This window comes from Phymastichus coffea, unplaced genomic scaffold (genome assembly GCF_024137745.1).
Source record: "Phymastichus coffea isolate CEN01 unplaced genomic scaffold, Cenicafe_Pcof_1.1 PCOF00123, whole genome shotgun sequence".
Classification (NCBI taxonomy): domain Eukaryota; kingdom Metazoa; phylum Arthropoda; class Insecta; order Hymenoptera; family Eulophidae; genus Phymastichus; species Phymastichus coffea.
Window position 1 is genome coordinate 289914 of NW_026706934.1, and position 17262 is coordinate 307175.

The 17262-nt window shown below is 46.2% G+C and overlaps 1 protein-coding gene across 1 annotated transcript in view; it reads left to right on the forward strand.

Moving 5' to 3' along the window:
* LOC131671304 (division abnormally delayed protein) overlaps nucleotides 1–17188 on the forward strand; it is a 93109-nt gene extending 75921 nt beyond the window's left edge. Inside the window, exons 6-8 of the mRNA XM_058947639.1 lie at nucleotides 10218–10389; nucleotides 11940–12144; nucleotides 12490–17188. Coding sequence (XP_058803622.1) covers nucleotides 10218–10389; nucleotides 11940–12144; nucleotides 12490–12620 — 508 coding nt within the window. The 3' untranslated portion in view covers nucleotides 12621–17188. The remainder of the gene's footprint in view (nucleotides 1–10217; nucleotides 10390–11939; nucleotides 12145–12489) is intronic.
* The last annotated feature ends 74 nt before the right edge of the window (nucleotides 17189–17262 follow it).

The following is a 17262-nucleotide window of genomic DNA, read 5'->3' on the forward strand; positions in this document are numbered from 1 at the left end:
TATTTGTAAGTTAGTTTGTAAATCTGGTTAATGTATATATAGATTTCAAAATTTTGTCGATGTCTCTGATGTTTCTACCTACCTTATAAGCTATGTAATTAATGTTGGAAAACAGAGCCTTCTCCTAGAACATGTATATATGTATATTCGAATAAAATTTCAAAATAAACAAAGTAAGCTGACTCACATTCGAATAGGTAAAGTTTATTAACAGTCTGACCCTCAAACTATAATCGACCGTTTACGAAACAGCTTATTCCAGCGAGATTAAATTCAGTGTTCCAGTCGGCTGTAACTTTCGTGAAATGTAATTGATTTGTCAGTGTGTGTGTATATATATATATATATATATATATATATACTGGAACATCAATTACCCCAAACAGTGCCCAAACTAGATATTTTCGCAATAAAACTTTTAATTATATCTAGTGCAACTTTGGTGTACGATTACCAAGCTGTGCATACTTGAACAATTTCAACAAAACACCAACTAAAACGTACGTCCAATCAGTCAATTTATTCAGAGCGTAAACGTAATAAATCACCCTGCACTTTCGCTAAAACAAAAAAATGAATAATCCTCGGGCAACGTGAAAAAGACAAATCACGACCTCGGCAACATATACGGTATATGTATCGGTTGAATTAAACGATCTGTGCACCCGAAGGGAATTTTCGTTCGAGAATGGGAGCATGATTTTTCGGACTCTCGCGCGCGGGGAGAGAAAGGGAGAGTTGGCTCGTCCTTAACGCTCGTTAATCTCGTTCGAGACTGACTAAACAGACTTCAAACTAAAACATCGTGTCCGCTGTGTTACACACGCGAGCGCGCGCGCAGGCATGCCAGCGTGCTCGTTTGTTGACTCGAATTATTTCGGAGAGCGACAAGTTGCGTTCGCGGCCTCGGTTGCGCGGGCAGCCGCGCGGCAGTTATCGTCGCGGCAAATTTCGAGAGCGATTGTCGCGCGCTCGTCGCCAGAATTGATGCGAATTTCGCGCAAGTCCCGTTTCGCAGCGAGCAAAGTGTTCGGCCGTGCGCGCCACTAACGATCATTAGCCCGCGCTGCGCGTATACGAAAACAGAAGCCCTGCCTGTCTGCGCGCCGTGGGCGAAACTCCGCGAAGCGCAACATCAGCGCGCCTCCGTCATTCGCACCAACTTTCGTCCGGCGGCATCCCCTCGCGCAGCGCGGTTCGCAACGTTAGCGGAACTTTGGCGCGACGCGGGCATTCCCCGGAATCTCGATCGTCGCCGTCGTCCTCGTTGTTTGCCGTCGCTGCGCCCGCCAGTCTGTGTTATTGTTTGGCGCAAAATTGCAGGCAGTCGCGCGCGATCGACGAGAGAAGAGAGAGAGAGAGAGTCCACCGGCAAATTGTTTCCCTTTGTCTTCGCTGCTTTGCGTGCCGTTGATTGTCGCGGCCCTTCGATTCGCTGGCCTTTGTCCCCTTCATTATTTATCATGCAAAGGCACGAGATCGATATAGAGAAGAGAGGCGCACGCGCGTACTCGACGAATTTCGCCGGGATTCCGCGCAATGGACTCGCAAAGATTGACACAATCCGCTGCCTCAACGTTCCAGGTGTGCATTGCAGCCAGTTGGAACGATCGACAGGTGCAAACGTTCGTCTCGTGAATAATAAACGATTTCCATTGCGAAAGCTCGAAATTGGTAAGTGGCCGCGCGGCGAAAGGGCGCGCACTCGGCGACGAGGTCGGCCAAACGAGCGGAGAGGGGATCGCGTTGAAATTCATATTTGAGAGATTACAGCTAACCCGGCGCGAAATTTTCCATTTCCAACTGGCGCGCTGCGAACCGCGGCAGGGCAGACGTAGGTGTGCCAGAAAAATAAAAAAATAAAAAACGCCGAGGGGGAAAAAAGAAAAAAAAGTGGGACACGGGCGAGAGGTTTCTCGCGCGGCAGAGTCACGGATGGCTGCCGAATCGCCTTCCCGCGCGTTGGCCCATCAACGAGTATATATACTCTTGACGCAATTCAAGTTTGTCTCGTTGCTTCTTTTGCGCGTAGGCCAGATGCCGAACGTCGATAAGGTTGGATGCGCTCTGGGAATTAAACCATGTAAAATTTAGACCTCCCTGTTTCCGAGGGAGAGAGAGAGAAAAAAGGGCGATTTCTCTCGAGCTGTTTTGCACTTTTTCTTTCGCGTGCGTATTTTCGGGATTAACAGCCCGCAGTTTGGGCAATCACCAAATTATACGCTCGGAAGACGCCAAGTTACGAGCACCGCTACTAAATTTGGATCTGCAAAAGTTTATGCCGTGAGTTTATCAAGATAGTTTTCGTGATTGGTGTTTCGGAGTAGTCCTTGGTCGTATTGATTCGCGAGCCATAAATTTCAACGACTCGCGCTTGTGTGCTACTTTGCAATGCTCGCGGAGATCGACTAGTTTCAATCCAGCGAACGATTGCCGTTAGACATTCGTCGAGCTCCAAGGATAAATCTGAAATTTTACCGGCAGCACAGCGAACTCTTGCGCAACGCCTCGGCGAGGAGGAAAACGAGGGAGCGCAAACAGAAGGAGTTCTTCCTCGCCCACGTCGCCCGCGAACTTTTCAATCGCGGGGCGCGAAGCTCATCTTCCGCGCAGGTCACGTCGCTAACGATTCGAGGCACACTCGAGTTGTGCAACTCCCGACGGCTTGCCCGCGACCGTAGCCTCGATTCCGAGTCCGCGCTCGCGTGCACGCTCAAGCCGAATATCAACAGCCGCCGAATCGATAATTAATTATAGACGCGTTTCATCGCGACCTGCATAATAATACACCGTCGATTTGCGCCGCGCGATAGTTATCAGCCGAGCCAATTGCCAGAAGCCGGCGGATATTCACGGGAGAGCAGAAGCTCAGGAAGACCAAAGTCGCGTCGTGAAATCGTTGCCGCGCGATGCTCCGCCAATCGATGCGCGCCAGTGGAAAGTTACGCTGATGCGTCGGCTGGCTGCGTTTGCATTAGAGATCGGTACGCGGATAATTGATGTGCGCGCATGTGCGCGCGCGCGTCTGTCTTATTTTACGCTGGGGCCTCTTCTTCGTCGGACAGCGCGCCGAGTAGTCGAGCGCCGCTACACTTTTACGACGACTGTCGCTGTAGTTGCGCTACATTTTATATCGAGTCTTGCGGGACGTCGAGCGACGTTGCACGTTGCAGTCGCGTCTGCAGGTTATGCAGCTTTGCGCCCGACGATGATCACGGCTTCTAAAGCCTCTAAAGCAACCATTATTAATCCCGAGAGAGCCGTCGCGATCAAAGTCGCGGCTAATTGATGAACGCACGCGTGCTGTTGCCCTCGAGACTGCATCCACCTCGAGTGAAGAAAAAAAAAAATACGCGAGCCTCGTTTTTTACAGCCCATTAATCATTCTTCGCTCTCTTTTCTCCCCGTTGCAGTTCGCCAGCAAGGCCGGCCAAATATTTAGCCCTCGCCGGCACGGTTGTACCCACTACCAGCACCGTCGACTGACATAAATCTGTGCTTTATTTTGCCGTTCTGTGGCTATGGTTTCGAGTCGCGGCGTACGGGACGTTGGTTTTTGGTTTTAATGCGCGCGAGCCCGAGAAGCTGGCTCGGCTTGATTATCATTCACGCGAGACTGCTTTTCCAACAACATTTGCATTCTGCCCGTTCTCTGTCCGTTTCGGGCGCTGGCAACTGCAGCCGAAACGACGCGATGCCACGGAAAGAAACAAAGCGATTCGTCAGATACGCTGAAGTTTCCAAATTTTTTCATTGCTCGACATTCGCAGCCATTCAAAATCCGATTGTCCAATTACACTGGGAGATAGCTCGTTTGCATAAGCTCTCGGAGTGGAATCGAACGCGGGGTCTCCGTTTCGAGTGGCGAATAAAAAATTGTGGCAACTTTTCCATCTGCTGTCGGACAGATTAAGCGAATCCCGTTTGCCGTCGCTAATAGAAAACGTAAACTCGGAGCGCTTTCTCGTCAAGTTTAATTAACGCTTAAGAGCGAGGGGGGGAGGGGGCCGATAAAAGAGGATAATCCAAATCCCCGAAATGAAAAATCCGCGGGGCGGCGTTGCAGCTCGCGCGCTTAGCTCGCTCTTTTCCCATCTATTTGTCCGTCGCGCGAGCGAGCAGCTCGCTTCCAATTCACTATCGCCTTGGAATTTTCCTTTTTCATTGCAGAGAGAGAAAGAGAGAGAGAGAGAGAGAGAGAGAGAGAGAGAGAGAGATGATGAAGTGGCGGGTAATACACTCTATATCGGCGCCATTGTATAAGCCTCGCACGTGGTCAATTAATCGAGGGCGAATGCCTTTTCTCCATTGAATTTCGCGCCGAAGAAAGATAATGTTTTCCCTTTTGTCCCTTTGATTAAATTCCTCGACGGGCAAATAAAAATCCGACCAATTAATGCTAAAGCGACCCCGAGAAATGCCATTATTGCGGATTTTGAGGAAGGGACGAGGAGCAGCTTCTCACGGCTCGCATATCTCGTCGTCGGAATCGAAAAATCGATAGTTTCGCCGTGTATAAGTGCAGCGCAGCCTTGATCCGTCCAACGCAGAATCTCTTTCTTTCACTCCGCTCCAGAACGGAGAATCCGAACGCCGAGGCTGCTTCTCTCTCTTCCCATTTCTTTTTACTCGGCTGTCGCGGTTGAGCAGAGTGCGGCGGCGGCGGCGGTGGCTTGGTTTTCGGCAGGAATTAATTGCTTATCGATGAGTTTTATCTTTCCTGCGTCGGACGTATCAATCGAAGCGCAGAGGCGAAGCTCGCTCGGGACTTTCCCCAATTTCGCGTGTCGCCGAGTCGCGTTCGAGCACTTCAGCTTGCCGAACGGTCCGCGAGCGTCACCCTCGGTCGCTGCGAGCGACGCAACGCCGGCACCACTTGCAATATCGCGTTACTTATTTGTGCGCGCAAGCCCATCGATATTGTCAGCAACCGCGGCCGGCTAAGATTTCCAAAGTCATTACGGCCGGCGAGGTGCGCGCGTGTGCGCGACAACACGGGAAACCGAGCTCGCGCGCGCCCCGTTAAAAGGCTTCGAGTTCGACAAAAGAATTATGGCTCGCTGGGGCAAATATCGGTTTTCGTGGCTTAGTCGTTAAATATTTAAGCACGATTGTTTCCAAGCTCCGAGTGCAGCCTCGCGATTGTTTCAGTCCGACCGCTGGTGCGAACGTTCATTTGCATCTCGAACAATGAAACGTCAAAATGTCTTGGTCGCTGAAACCGACGAGCTTCATCATCGGTTTTTCTGCTAGAAACGGCTTGCCGCTGCCATTCCACTCGGTAGTAAATTCATTGTTCGCAAGTGATTTTTCAACCGAGCCGCGTGACGCGTCGACGAGCTTTAGAGTCAAACAATTTCCAATCGTCTCGATCATCTTTCTAGCAAAATTCAACGTTACCAGTCGAGCCACCATCCTTTGAAAGCTCCTCGCCTCTGTGTCGTCTGCAAAACAGTAGAAGTAGAATCGACGAAACGCACGCGAAAGCTCGACTTTGGGAGTTGAGCAAACAACTAAAGCAGCTTTAACCGATCTAACTGTCGCTCGCGTCCGACTGACAAAGCGAACGTTCGACATCCGCCCTTGACGTATGCGCACGACACAACTCTCGACTCTTCTGTCGTGTGAATCATAGAATTCCCCGAAAAGCATTTACGCGTCGCCCAGTCGTGACCCACGATGACTAAACCCATCAAAGCTCACGCTTTGGTCTTAGCCGAACGCGAATCGGCGGCCACGGCTGACCGGGAAGAACCTTCCAGCGAACGCATGTCCCGAATTACGGCCGTCGGCCGTGCGCGCGTGACTCCGACGCGAGCGCCGCACGCGGAATAGAGACACGGCTACGTTCGCCCTTGGCAGCGAGATCCCCGTCGGTTTGATAAGCTTTCAAATCCTCTTGCGATTTCAATTGCTAACGAGAGCCGCCTGCTGGATTTCACCGGTTTCCCGCGCACGGATCGCACATTCGAGACACTCTTCTTCGCGGTAATTATCCCAGATATACCAGATTTCAATGCAACGTTGCACGAGTCGTGATTCTTTAGTTGTGCTACGTGGTTTTCAAGCCGAAACCTAATAGCTTCCCCTGCATGACGATGAAATTCTTGATAAGGTTTTCAGTTGTCCTAGTTGGCTTTTGATCACTTTGCATTTTGTCGTCTTTGATGAATGGCTCGATTTTACGACAAATTTATTCGGCAAAAGTTACTTTTTCATTGTTCGATATGAATTTATGCTTCTCTACGCTGCATCACCTCCAGGTTATATTTTGAACTAAAAATCTGAATTTCAATAAAATATAACAATGCAACGCCAGCGATATTTTCAAGTAATAGAATGAAAATAAAGAATCCATTCGACGATCCCCGTATTCTTACGCGCCGAAACCAAAATTATTAGATTTTATCTAATAATTTTCCAAAAGTGTTACGACTAACAAGATAAATAGTGTTCGAAGCCACTAGAAATGAATGGCAGTCGGCCAAATAAAAAAACTTGAATTACAAGCTTTGAAGCGGCACGCGCGGGTGCTTATGTTTCCGGACTCGAAAAGAAAAAAGAATACAGACCCACACCGGCAACAAAAGAGAGTCATTAGCCATTCAAGTCTCTCGACACAACGAACGAAAAAAGGAAGGGACGAGGCAGAAGAATCCGAGGCAATCGCCGAAGGAACACCTACGCCTTTCACACGCTTACAAAGGCGTTAAGCAGCTCCTCGAGCACACGACGATCCGAGCGCGCGGCGTTTTTTTGATTAATAGAGGCGCTCGCGGAAATGCGCGCAAGTCATCGGATGATCGGGTGAAAGCGGAGAGAGATAGAGACGGAGATGCTCAAAAGAGCGCGCTCGCTCTGATTGATCGTCCCGAAGAGTTTGTTGGATGCAAAATGACGGCCACTTGAAAAATGAGCGTCACGCGTACGCCGGCGCTCGCGCGCGCGCGCGCGCACGGAAATGCTTTTTAATTTTACGACGCGCGGCTTTTTGATCTGCCATTGAGCGCCGCGCGAAGGCTCCGCGTGGCTATTACGTCGTGGATGCTCTCTTCTCTCGCCCTCCCCCTTCCCGTCGAGGACGGCGCGGCTTTTCCATTCGGGCTACTAGATAACTCGAACTAATTTTGCGCGAGGGACACCGTATCTTTATCCTCCTTTCGCCGAGCTGTCCATCGACTCCTGTTATCAATTGTTATACACTGCCGTCGAATTCGTTGACGTTTCGTCGATGCGACAGCTCCAGCTCCAGCGCGCCGTTGTACATATACTTTTCATCGGTCGCCGAAGCTATTCATCGTTGCGCGTACATTATGCATTCATCTCCGCGCAACTCCTGCGCGTCACTCTCGTAGATACATTTCATTAGCGTACCTCGCTCCGAAAGTAAATAAACAACATCCCTTTGAATTTCCGCCAACGTCATAGCAGCGTCGCACTGTTTTCTTCCGCGCTCGTCGGCAGCGTTCACGAGGGATAAAGACAGCGAGGAGGATACCTCCGCCAAAGTAACAGAGCAATCAATCTCGCGCGACGTAGGCCCATTCTTATCGCGCTTCATTTTTCTCCGGCGCGCGCGCGCGCGCCCTCCTCGTACTCCGCAACACGCAGCGTCCGCCTCTCTGCCGAATCTACGGCGCGAGGTAGGGCTCGTTAGAGCTCTCGCGCGTCGTTAATATTAATGCTCGAGGGGGAAGGAGGGCGGGGAGTTTAAGAACCGCCAGAAGTTTGCGCTTTCGGATTCAGTCGAATTTCACGACGAATGGTTTTTGGAAACGAGGAAAGTCGGCGTCGACTGTCATTCACGAAGCTACAGACATCGACTCGTACTTGGCCGTTCAGACATAGCCGTATGCGAGAATGCGTGGGCATCTTGTCTTTCGTGCAACGGGTCAAACGTTACGCGGTACACCCGCCAGTCTCCGCGAAGTCGAACCCGTCTCTCTCTCTCTCTCTCTCTCTCTCTGCTTAATTGTGACACCGTTCCAGTCGATCGATGCTCGCGCACACTTTTTTCTCCCAGCCTAATTAACTCTGCTTCATCTGCCTCCGTATTACTCTAATTTTTTTTTTTCTGCTTCCTTCCCCGGCAAATGAGCCGTTAACGGACGATGCAAAAGCTCGCGCGCAAGCTGCATGCAAATGAGCGCAAACTGCCTCCTATTCCCGCGTATTTCAATTAGGGAGCGGCGAGAAGAGGAAAAAGTTACGGAGGATAAAAGTTTCGTTCGATATCAGACGCGCGTGGAGGCGAGATACTTTTATTTATTTAATTCATTCTTCTTTTTTGGCGAATAAACGTTCGATATGGGCGACGTGAAAAGTCCGACAACGAGTCGCGCTATAACGTTAGGTGCGATTCGCGCGCAGTCGCCGCGAGTATTTTTACAATTTTCTCGCGCGCCACCGCCGGGAGAAGGAAGCCGAGGAAAGTAGTGGAAGGTCCACATCAATCAAGATTAATTAAAGTCTCGTCGAGCAGTGAATTTCAGCGAGTTAAAGCCTCGCCAGAAGGAAGTGTCAGAAAAGCTGGAGCCGCTAATTCAATTCCAAGGCGCGCAGCAAGCAGCTCGGACGCGACAGCCGCGTTCTTTGCCCCTGGCTTTTTACGAACTCCTAATGGCCGCTCTAAATTTTTTGGCCAAAGCGTGGACGCACTTTGGATTTGCCGGAGAACAGGAGAGGGAAAGGGGGGAAAAAGGTGAAAAGAAAAGGAAGAAGCGGTCGTTGGCACCTCCCTCGAAGAGGATGCACCTTGCCGCGTCTTCCCTCTAATGCTGAAGATCCGCTCGAGAGAGAGAGAAGGAGCCACGCAATAAACGTGCCAAACTGCTTGGCTACCAACTTCACTTAGCGCGCGAGCAGCTCGAAACTGGCCATAAAGTCCGAGCCGACGGTGCAATTGCCATTCGAGCCGTTGAAGGAGAGAAGATATCTCCGTTCTCGCGCAGATCGAAGTTGAGAGGAAAGTTTTTCGGTCGCACGGCCGTTACCGGAATTAACGCTGTAGATCGAGCGAAGGGTGGTGGCCAAAGTGCATTCTAAATTTTCACGTTATAACGGAAGAGCAACGCGGCTCCAACTCTTTTTTTTTTTCCCTCCTCGCGCAAAGTTTATTCGTAATCTCGCGGGGAATCACGAGAGGATCCCTTCTAACTTTTATACGACATTCCGGCTTCGGGGATTCATATCGCAGTTATACGTTTATGACCGTAGGGTCGTTAAAAAATCTCGAAATTGACGTAATAGAAATAAAATTCTCGAAACTTGGCAGGTTCGCGTGTCGCCGCCCGTTTCGCGCCGAAATTCCGTCTTGACGCTATTATACATAATTGAAAAGCCACTCCGCCGCGAGTGGCGGCTCTTCGCAGCGCGCACTACGGCAAATTGACACGAAGGGGCCCCGTTTCGAGGGCAAGGAGAGAGCAGGGAGAGTGCTTTATTGTTTCTCTTTTTAAGCCTCGCGAGCTGGTAACGAGCCGCAATAAAAGGATAGTCGACTCGGGGACAATCGATTCTCGAGCTTTGGATTCGAAATTCATATCGGCATGGCGATCGTCGTTAGAAAGCAGCTTTAGACATTCGCTGGGAAATAATTATCGTCGATTAATTAACGCGCTAACGGCGTTATTCTAGTCTGAAAAATAAAAGCAAATGCTCTCTCGGATGTCACAAACAGCGTCGCAGTCGACACCGATAAAAGCCAACATTGTAAACATCCACGCGGCGTGGAATGCCGTCGTCACACGCGCGCAAACAAGAACAATCTCCCTCGCGAAAAGTCAACAAAGCACGTCGTTTTCATGCTCGTCGGAAAAAAACGTCGTCTGGCAGCTACAACAAAAAAAAAACCGAAAAAACGAAAAAACGAAAAAAAAAGAAAAGAAAAAATAGACGATAAAGTCGCGCGCGCGAAAGGGCGTCTTCGCGGAAGGTCGATATCAAAAGTCCACGGAGCGTCAAATTGCACGGCTTTGTGGTCCTTCGCTGTAATTCTCGCCAAAGAAGGATTATTATCGCCTGGGTAGTTACTGCGTGCGGCTTGACGTTGCCGTGGAAAAACCGTCGGGTTTCTTTTTCTAACTCCTTCGAAGCCGCTGATTCCGCGACAAATCGACGCGTCAAAAAGCACAACCGTTTCCAATGCGATTTGATTTATTACACCGAACGCAGGCGTCACGTATTAATCCTTCTCTCGTTTGGTTTTGCTTGCGCAGATACGCCAAGACAGTGGTCGATTCGAGTTTAATCTCGCAGCGATACAATCCGGAATTCACGCCGCTGCTGAGTGCATCTGCAGTGGGCGGTGGTGGATCAAACCTTGGCAATAAAGGCTACACGAACGCGAATACCAGTGTGCTTATCGACCAGCTGAGACACATCAATCAGGTGAGTCGTCGTTCTCGTTTTATCCAGCCTCTATCCTCGATGATATTTTTTAATCGATTGCACCGTCTTCGCCGACGAAAGATGCCGGCAACGACAGGCTCGACTAGTGCGCATTGTGACTAGAGCGCGGACCAACAGTCGTCCCGCGAGAGAAATATAGAGGAAAAAGTGCGAAGCTCATCGCGCGGCTAATCGAGCGGCCAAACCGCTGACCGTGATAGCTGTACATTTATTTATACGCGTGTAACGAACGGCCATCCAAGCTCGCAAGTTTGTTTTTTCCTTCCGCGGGATCTCTCCGCTGTATCTTTCACTTTTCGAAGCCGATGGATTTCCCGCCGACCGATTCGGCGATCTTTCTTCGCTGCCGGTGCGGACAGAGAGCGCGAGCGCGCTTCCGACAGCGATCTGAGAAACGAGCGCGCGCGCGAAAAAGCAGCTCGACGAAACCGGCCCGCGGATGAAGATGAGATCTCTCCTTTATGTCTCGCCGTGCCCGTTACGGTCCACATGGGAAGGATTCAAAGCCACTTGTGCTTTGATAGCATCGGCTCTCTTCTCGTTGAATTTATCTCTTCATTCGAGAGAGCGAGGCGGCCGACCGACGCCTCCTCTTTTTCTCTTTCGAGCTGTGAATTTTTTTCTCTGATTAGTCGCGGGAGGTGCGAAGATGAATGACTCGTGTTTGCTTTTCGATTTCTTTACCCGCGTTTTACGCGTAGAATCGCATTTATGCACTTTCCAAGATACGTTACGCTTTCAAATGCAAGCTATTCTCGTTTTTCCAACTTGACGCTTGGGAAATACGTTCGTTACCTTGACGTGGGTTCGAAGGCAAAGTTACATGTCATCTCTTTTCCTTTTTTGGTTTTTTCATCTTGTTTTTGTCTTTCTTTCTTTCTTTGCTAAATCTCACGCTGAGCCACTGCAACCTATCATGCATCAGATCAAATATCCCGTTTGCCTTTTTTAATGCGCTCGTTTCCAATAAGCGCTCGGGAATTCACGAAGCTGGCGTAAATAAATTGGACGTTCGAAGCCAGTCGCATTCGATACACGTAGTAACAGCGCGCGGTCCCGCGCGTGTCGAAATCCCAGCAGTCAATTATGCGAACCACGCGCGCGCGGCTGTACAGCATGTTGAACCGAAAGCTCCGCTCGCCGTCACACTTTGCATGTGGTTTAACGCGCCCTTATGGTCACTTTACCGTTCCACCCTCCGCGCGATGCCGAATGCCATTTCAGTGCTTTAACAACCCTCGTATTCCATTCGAGGGCCTTGAGACACGTGCAATATCGCATTTTAATCCCTTGTTTACACGAGTGTTTTGCTCAAAGCTCCCGTGAGGATAATTTACGCACGTATTAAAGCTTTATAACGACAGCCTCGTGTCTCTAATTTGCATGTCGGCGGATCGAGGGGATGTCCTCGTTGTCGACGAATGGGGGATCATACTGAATGTCGTTCAGATTTATGATGTTACTTTGAAATTCCAGCCAAAATAAATCGTGCAAGCTAGCAAGTAGTTTGATTAACGTTTTGCTTCCAGATGGTGCAGTCGCAGCTTATGTTAGCACCGGACACGAGTGCGCTACTGGCTGACGAAGCTCTGGAAGGCTCAGGTAGCGGCGATAGTCCCGTGTGGCGAGGTGGCAGACCTATTGGCCCCGACGACACATCAAGTGACGACGAGGACGATGAAGATCGCGGTGATGATGATGGATCAGGATCCGGCTCTGGACCCTCGGTCGATGGTATGATTTCGATTGATCCTTTGAATTTTCAACCTAAACCTTATAAAGAGAATACTGCCGGAAGGAAAATAATTCAAAAGTTAAATTACTGTATTCTTCGGCAAAGATTTATGAGAGAGAGAGAGAGAGAGAGAGAGAGAGAGAGAGAGAGAGAGAGAGAGAGAGAGAGAGAGAGATCCTTTTTAAGAGTATGCGAATCCTAGCACAAGTTTCGTAATTTTATTCAAGTTTTTTTTCATCGGACTTGCACGTTTCTTTGCTTGCCGAGATAATCATCTCAAGCGTGATGAAATAATGCATACGAAACGTTCTAATCGTTGACACGCAATTTGTTTGATTCTCTAGGAGACAACTCCCTTTCCCGAAGTGACGTTGACGATACACAACCAGGCGGCACCGACACGGCATCAACAATACTCGGCATCCCACTGTCGACGTTACTTTTGAGCTGCATCTTCATCTATTACGGCGTGTGAACAGTCTGAGGAAGAATCGATTTTGTCGACGAAAAAGAGCGCCAAGGCCAAGGCTCGTGAGACTTCGAGAGGGAGGCGCACGACGACGATATTGACGACGACAAAGGAAAAAAAAAGACGCTGTGTTTATATAATAATTGACGTGATGTCATCCGTTTTTTTTAGCCCACTTTTTCTCTCTGTGTATCTATCCTATTATACAGATCCAATGTGATGCGTTCTCTCCTTCTTATTTTATGACGCGTCTTCTCCTTCTCTCTCTCTCTCTCTCTCTCTCTCTCTCTCTCTCTCTCTCTCTTTTATAATTAATTTAATTTTACGCTCGAGTTCTTTTCATTCTCTCTATCTTCGTTGCGTGACGGCACAAGTGGATGTGCGTACAGCGCGCTTTGTTTTTATAAAACGCGACTTGCGTTCAGATGTGAACTCAACTATTTTCTTCTCGTATGCATAACTACGTCGATGTGCTTTTATATTACGTACGTCCTTGAGATTTTTCGAGTGGTAATTCCACATGAAATTAGGCCAAATCGATCAAACTCATGCAAAGAGCGAATGCGTGTCATAACTATTTACGTCCCACTCGAGAGATCAACCGATCATCAGAATCCTAGACAACCAATACACATGATCTAAAAAAGCTCGCGAGCTTTTTGCTATCTTTGTATATCGGTCATGTCCGCCATACGTGATTATTATCGCCTCGCCCAACGGCGTAGCCAACGATCGTGTAATCGAGGAAAACTGTGTGTATGCGTGTATACGTGTGTATGTCGAGAAGCGCCAATTATTTTAGGGATAAGCGCGAGCTCGTTTAAAGCTCCTTAAAGCGGATTAGCGCGTGATCTTCTCTCCTTCCCTTTTCTAATACGTGAGATTTAGAAGAGAAGTAAAAACCGCGCGTGATGTGATGGAAAAACTGTTGTTTTTTTTGCGAGTTTGGGGGAGAGGATGTTCGCGACGAGAGATGTGTAGGTTTCTTTTTTGTAAATATAAGCTGTGCGCATACGTAAACGAAAGATTGAAAAATTTTATTGTTGATTTGTGATACTTTCATTTGCGAATCCGATTTTTTTACTTGTTGTTGTAATTGACAAAGACAAAGAAAAGAAATCGAGGCATAGAAGATACTTATTTGACATTCGGAAATCAGGTTTCTCGCGTCAGAGATAGCGATCACGTTGGGGCGTCCCGCTGATTCGTTTGTATAAATTTTTTGATTTTGTTTCGCGCGCGTGAGCAGGGAGGATTAGTGCCTTTAAAGAATGCCACTCACACATACACTCTCGGGACGCTCGTCGATCTATTTCGCTTCTCTCCATACCCTCGATCTGCTTCTTGTTTTACTTTATTTCCTTTTTCTTTATACATTTTTCTATATCGCGTGCTGCGACGAGTCGTAGACATTTATATAAGGTAAACGATTTTTATTTATATGTGTGCTTTAAATCCTCTTTCTCTTCATATATGAGTGAGGAATGAGTACAATTGCTTGAGACGAAAAGTATTGTAAATAAGAGAATGTGTGATGTATTTATATATAAATATTATAAATAATAATAATTATTATTATATTATTATTACTACTACAAAGCTAATTAATGCAGCTATAACGTTATAATATATCTGTATCGACCTAAAGGAATGATAATCATGCGACTGTTGTGTATGCGTGTGTGTATGTGTATCAAACCTAATTAAACGTACATCGCATGTGACCATTTTATTTTTTAAATTAACGGAAAACGGCAGCGCGCAACCAAGTGTGAAATTGTATTTGAGATTGCGTGCCGAGCGACTCGGTCGCTGACGCGATCTGACCGCATCTGTGAGTGGCGCTCCGGCCGTATCAACATAACTGAAATAAAACTAACGTGAATAGACATACTTATAAAGCGACAAGTTTTTTTTTGTTTGTCGTTCTCTTAATCATCTCTTTTCCCAACAATAATAATTAATCCTTCTATCTACTACCAACCTTTCACTTTTGTTATACGTGAGCTTTCGACTGTTTTATCTTTACGAGTGAAGAGTCTATGCATTTAACTTAGTCGAGGCTTTTAGAGAAGATTGACGTTCATTTATGAAGCACGCAAGCATAAATCTAATAAGAGAAATAGTTCAGTGTACAGGATGGGATAGGCGGGAGAAAATGTACCGACAAACTAGCACTCACTTGGCGTATGCGACTACAACCGCGCTAATTGCTTCGTGGAACTAAGAAATCTTCCATTGCTCTTTGTGCTCAGAACTAATATGCACTTTTTCTCTGCTTATCGAGATATTGCGTGATAATTTTATACTCCTTTGCAGTACTCAGATTGAAGATAACACGAACAGTGCGTCCGCGGAAATAATTAACAGCATACTTTTATTACCCTCTGGTCAGAGTGATTGTCGGCCCGACGAAAATTCCTTGGGGAACTTATACAGAGAGGGATCAAAGCGTCTATGTGGGATAAAAGTAGCAGGTCATCGGCTCGTTAAGAATCGACGATGTCAGCGAGCACGCAAAGAGCTCGGATGTCGTCTGGGATAATTTTAGAGTCGAGTGAGAGGTGAGAACCGCGTTATCGTCTTGGGTTTCGAAAATAAGAAAAGCTTTGTCATATCTGTCACGAGAGCTTCGCTCGAAAAAAGAAATAAGTTGCAGGTTGCGTTGCGTGTGCTAATCGACGAATTAGCCCCGCGTATTAAGTCAAGCACGCGTGCATACGTGCACGCTATGTTCGTTAGTGGCATAGTTTGGCCGTTACACGACGTTTGACGAAATTCCGATGTTGATATGTGTGATGACTTTTGATATGTATTATTTTTTGCTTACACAAAGCTGTACTCGGCCTAAAAGCTTTAATTTAACATAAAAAAAGGAAGATGTTTATTGCCACGAGAATTCATAAAGAGAATTTCAGTATGCAATATTCGTTTTTTACCGAACATCGTTCCACACTTGAATATAAAAGAATAAATTATTCTAAACTTGATTGTGACATCTGTGCGAGATGTAAATATTGATCGGCTTTCGTGCACGGTGAATCATAATGAGTTTCATGCGAATGCTATTTCAAGCAAATTGCACAATTGTAAGGAATTTGTCGTGTTAGCGATGACCAATTTTGCTGAAAAAAAATTAAAGCCAACAAATATGAAAGTCGATAATTAAGCTTTTTCACTAGATTTGACAATTTCCAAAAGTATATTAATGTGTTCATCTTTTTGATAATCGAACATGCACATTTTTAGAAGTAGAAATTCGCAGCACAATATCTTTTGTTATACGTAATATACAGTATAGTTGGAATAAATAACAAATAAGAAAGTACCTTACACCGATACATGTTATTGATAAATAATCTCACAATGTAAAATTTGAATTAAAAAAAATACATTCAATATTTCCATCAACCCAACTGATATGACGAACAACAAAATATCAGCGCTTTCGCTGCTCATGATATTTATTGAGCTGCATCGAAACTACATAAAGCATGGCAAACTCCGCTTCAAAACATACTAACTCGTTGAGAATTCAGCCAAGCCTCATTGTATCGAATTCTCGCAGCAGCAACTCTCTCTCACGACGACAAAAGGTCTAACTTGTGTGCATGTGTCTCGATTAGCTAAACTCGCACATGTCGCTTCAAACAAGCCCCTTTCCGTGAAAGTGTATACGTGTGTGCATGTGAGTGTGTGTGTGTGAATTATTGAGGCGTATATATCCTTTGTTTTCGCTCTCTGCGCACCGTCATCTTCATCATGTCAAGGGTTGTCGTTTAATTGGGACGTTTATAGTACTACAGATCGAATTTAGTATAACGTTGTTGTAGCGAGCGGCCGATTCTCGATTGCATGCGTCACGACAAATGAAAGGATTTACGCGTCTGAGCGTTACATAACAAGTTTGACGTTTTTCATGAAAAATAACATCTTTCTGGCAGGCAACACACGTACGAATAACTTCTTTGATTTTGCTGCAAGCTTTTGAAAGTGCAAACGTTAGTTTGATAGAGTCGCTGCAAAGTGACGTAACTTGTCTATGTGTATATATATATAACGTATATAAATTATATGAACGCCTCATCAATATAATAATTTTATATGTTATTATTTATATTAGACTTATTCGCGCGTAAGATTAGTAAAGTTATATAATATATATACGAGAGTTTGCATGGATGTCGCATATATGATAACAATTATATTAGATCCATTCTTTCTCATCGTATTACACTGTTAAAAAAATGAACTGTTTGGAAAATTGTCCAATTGAAGATTATTACAGAAAACAAAAACGAGATATTGTACGTATGTATTCAATGAAACGGAATCGTTTGTAATGTATATGGATAAATTTATAAGGATATAAAGATTATAAACGAAATTTTAAAGAATATAAGTGGACAAATTCATTAATTATAATAAATGTTATATGAGAATATAAGTGGAATTATTAAAATTATAAAATTATTATCAGTTAATAATCGCTGCTAGGCAGCTCTAATATTTCGACCACTGTAAAGAAATGAAAACTGTTTATGGATGAGCGATTAATAAAATATAATATAATACTGTGATTTGTGTTTGGGGTATTTTTCATTTCATTCTACTAAATATATAAATGTCACAAAATTTTATTTCAATA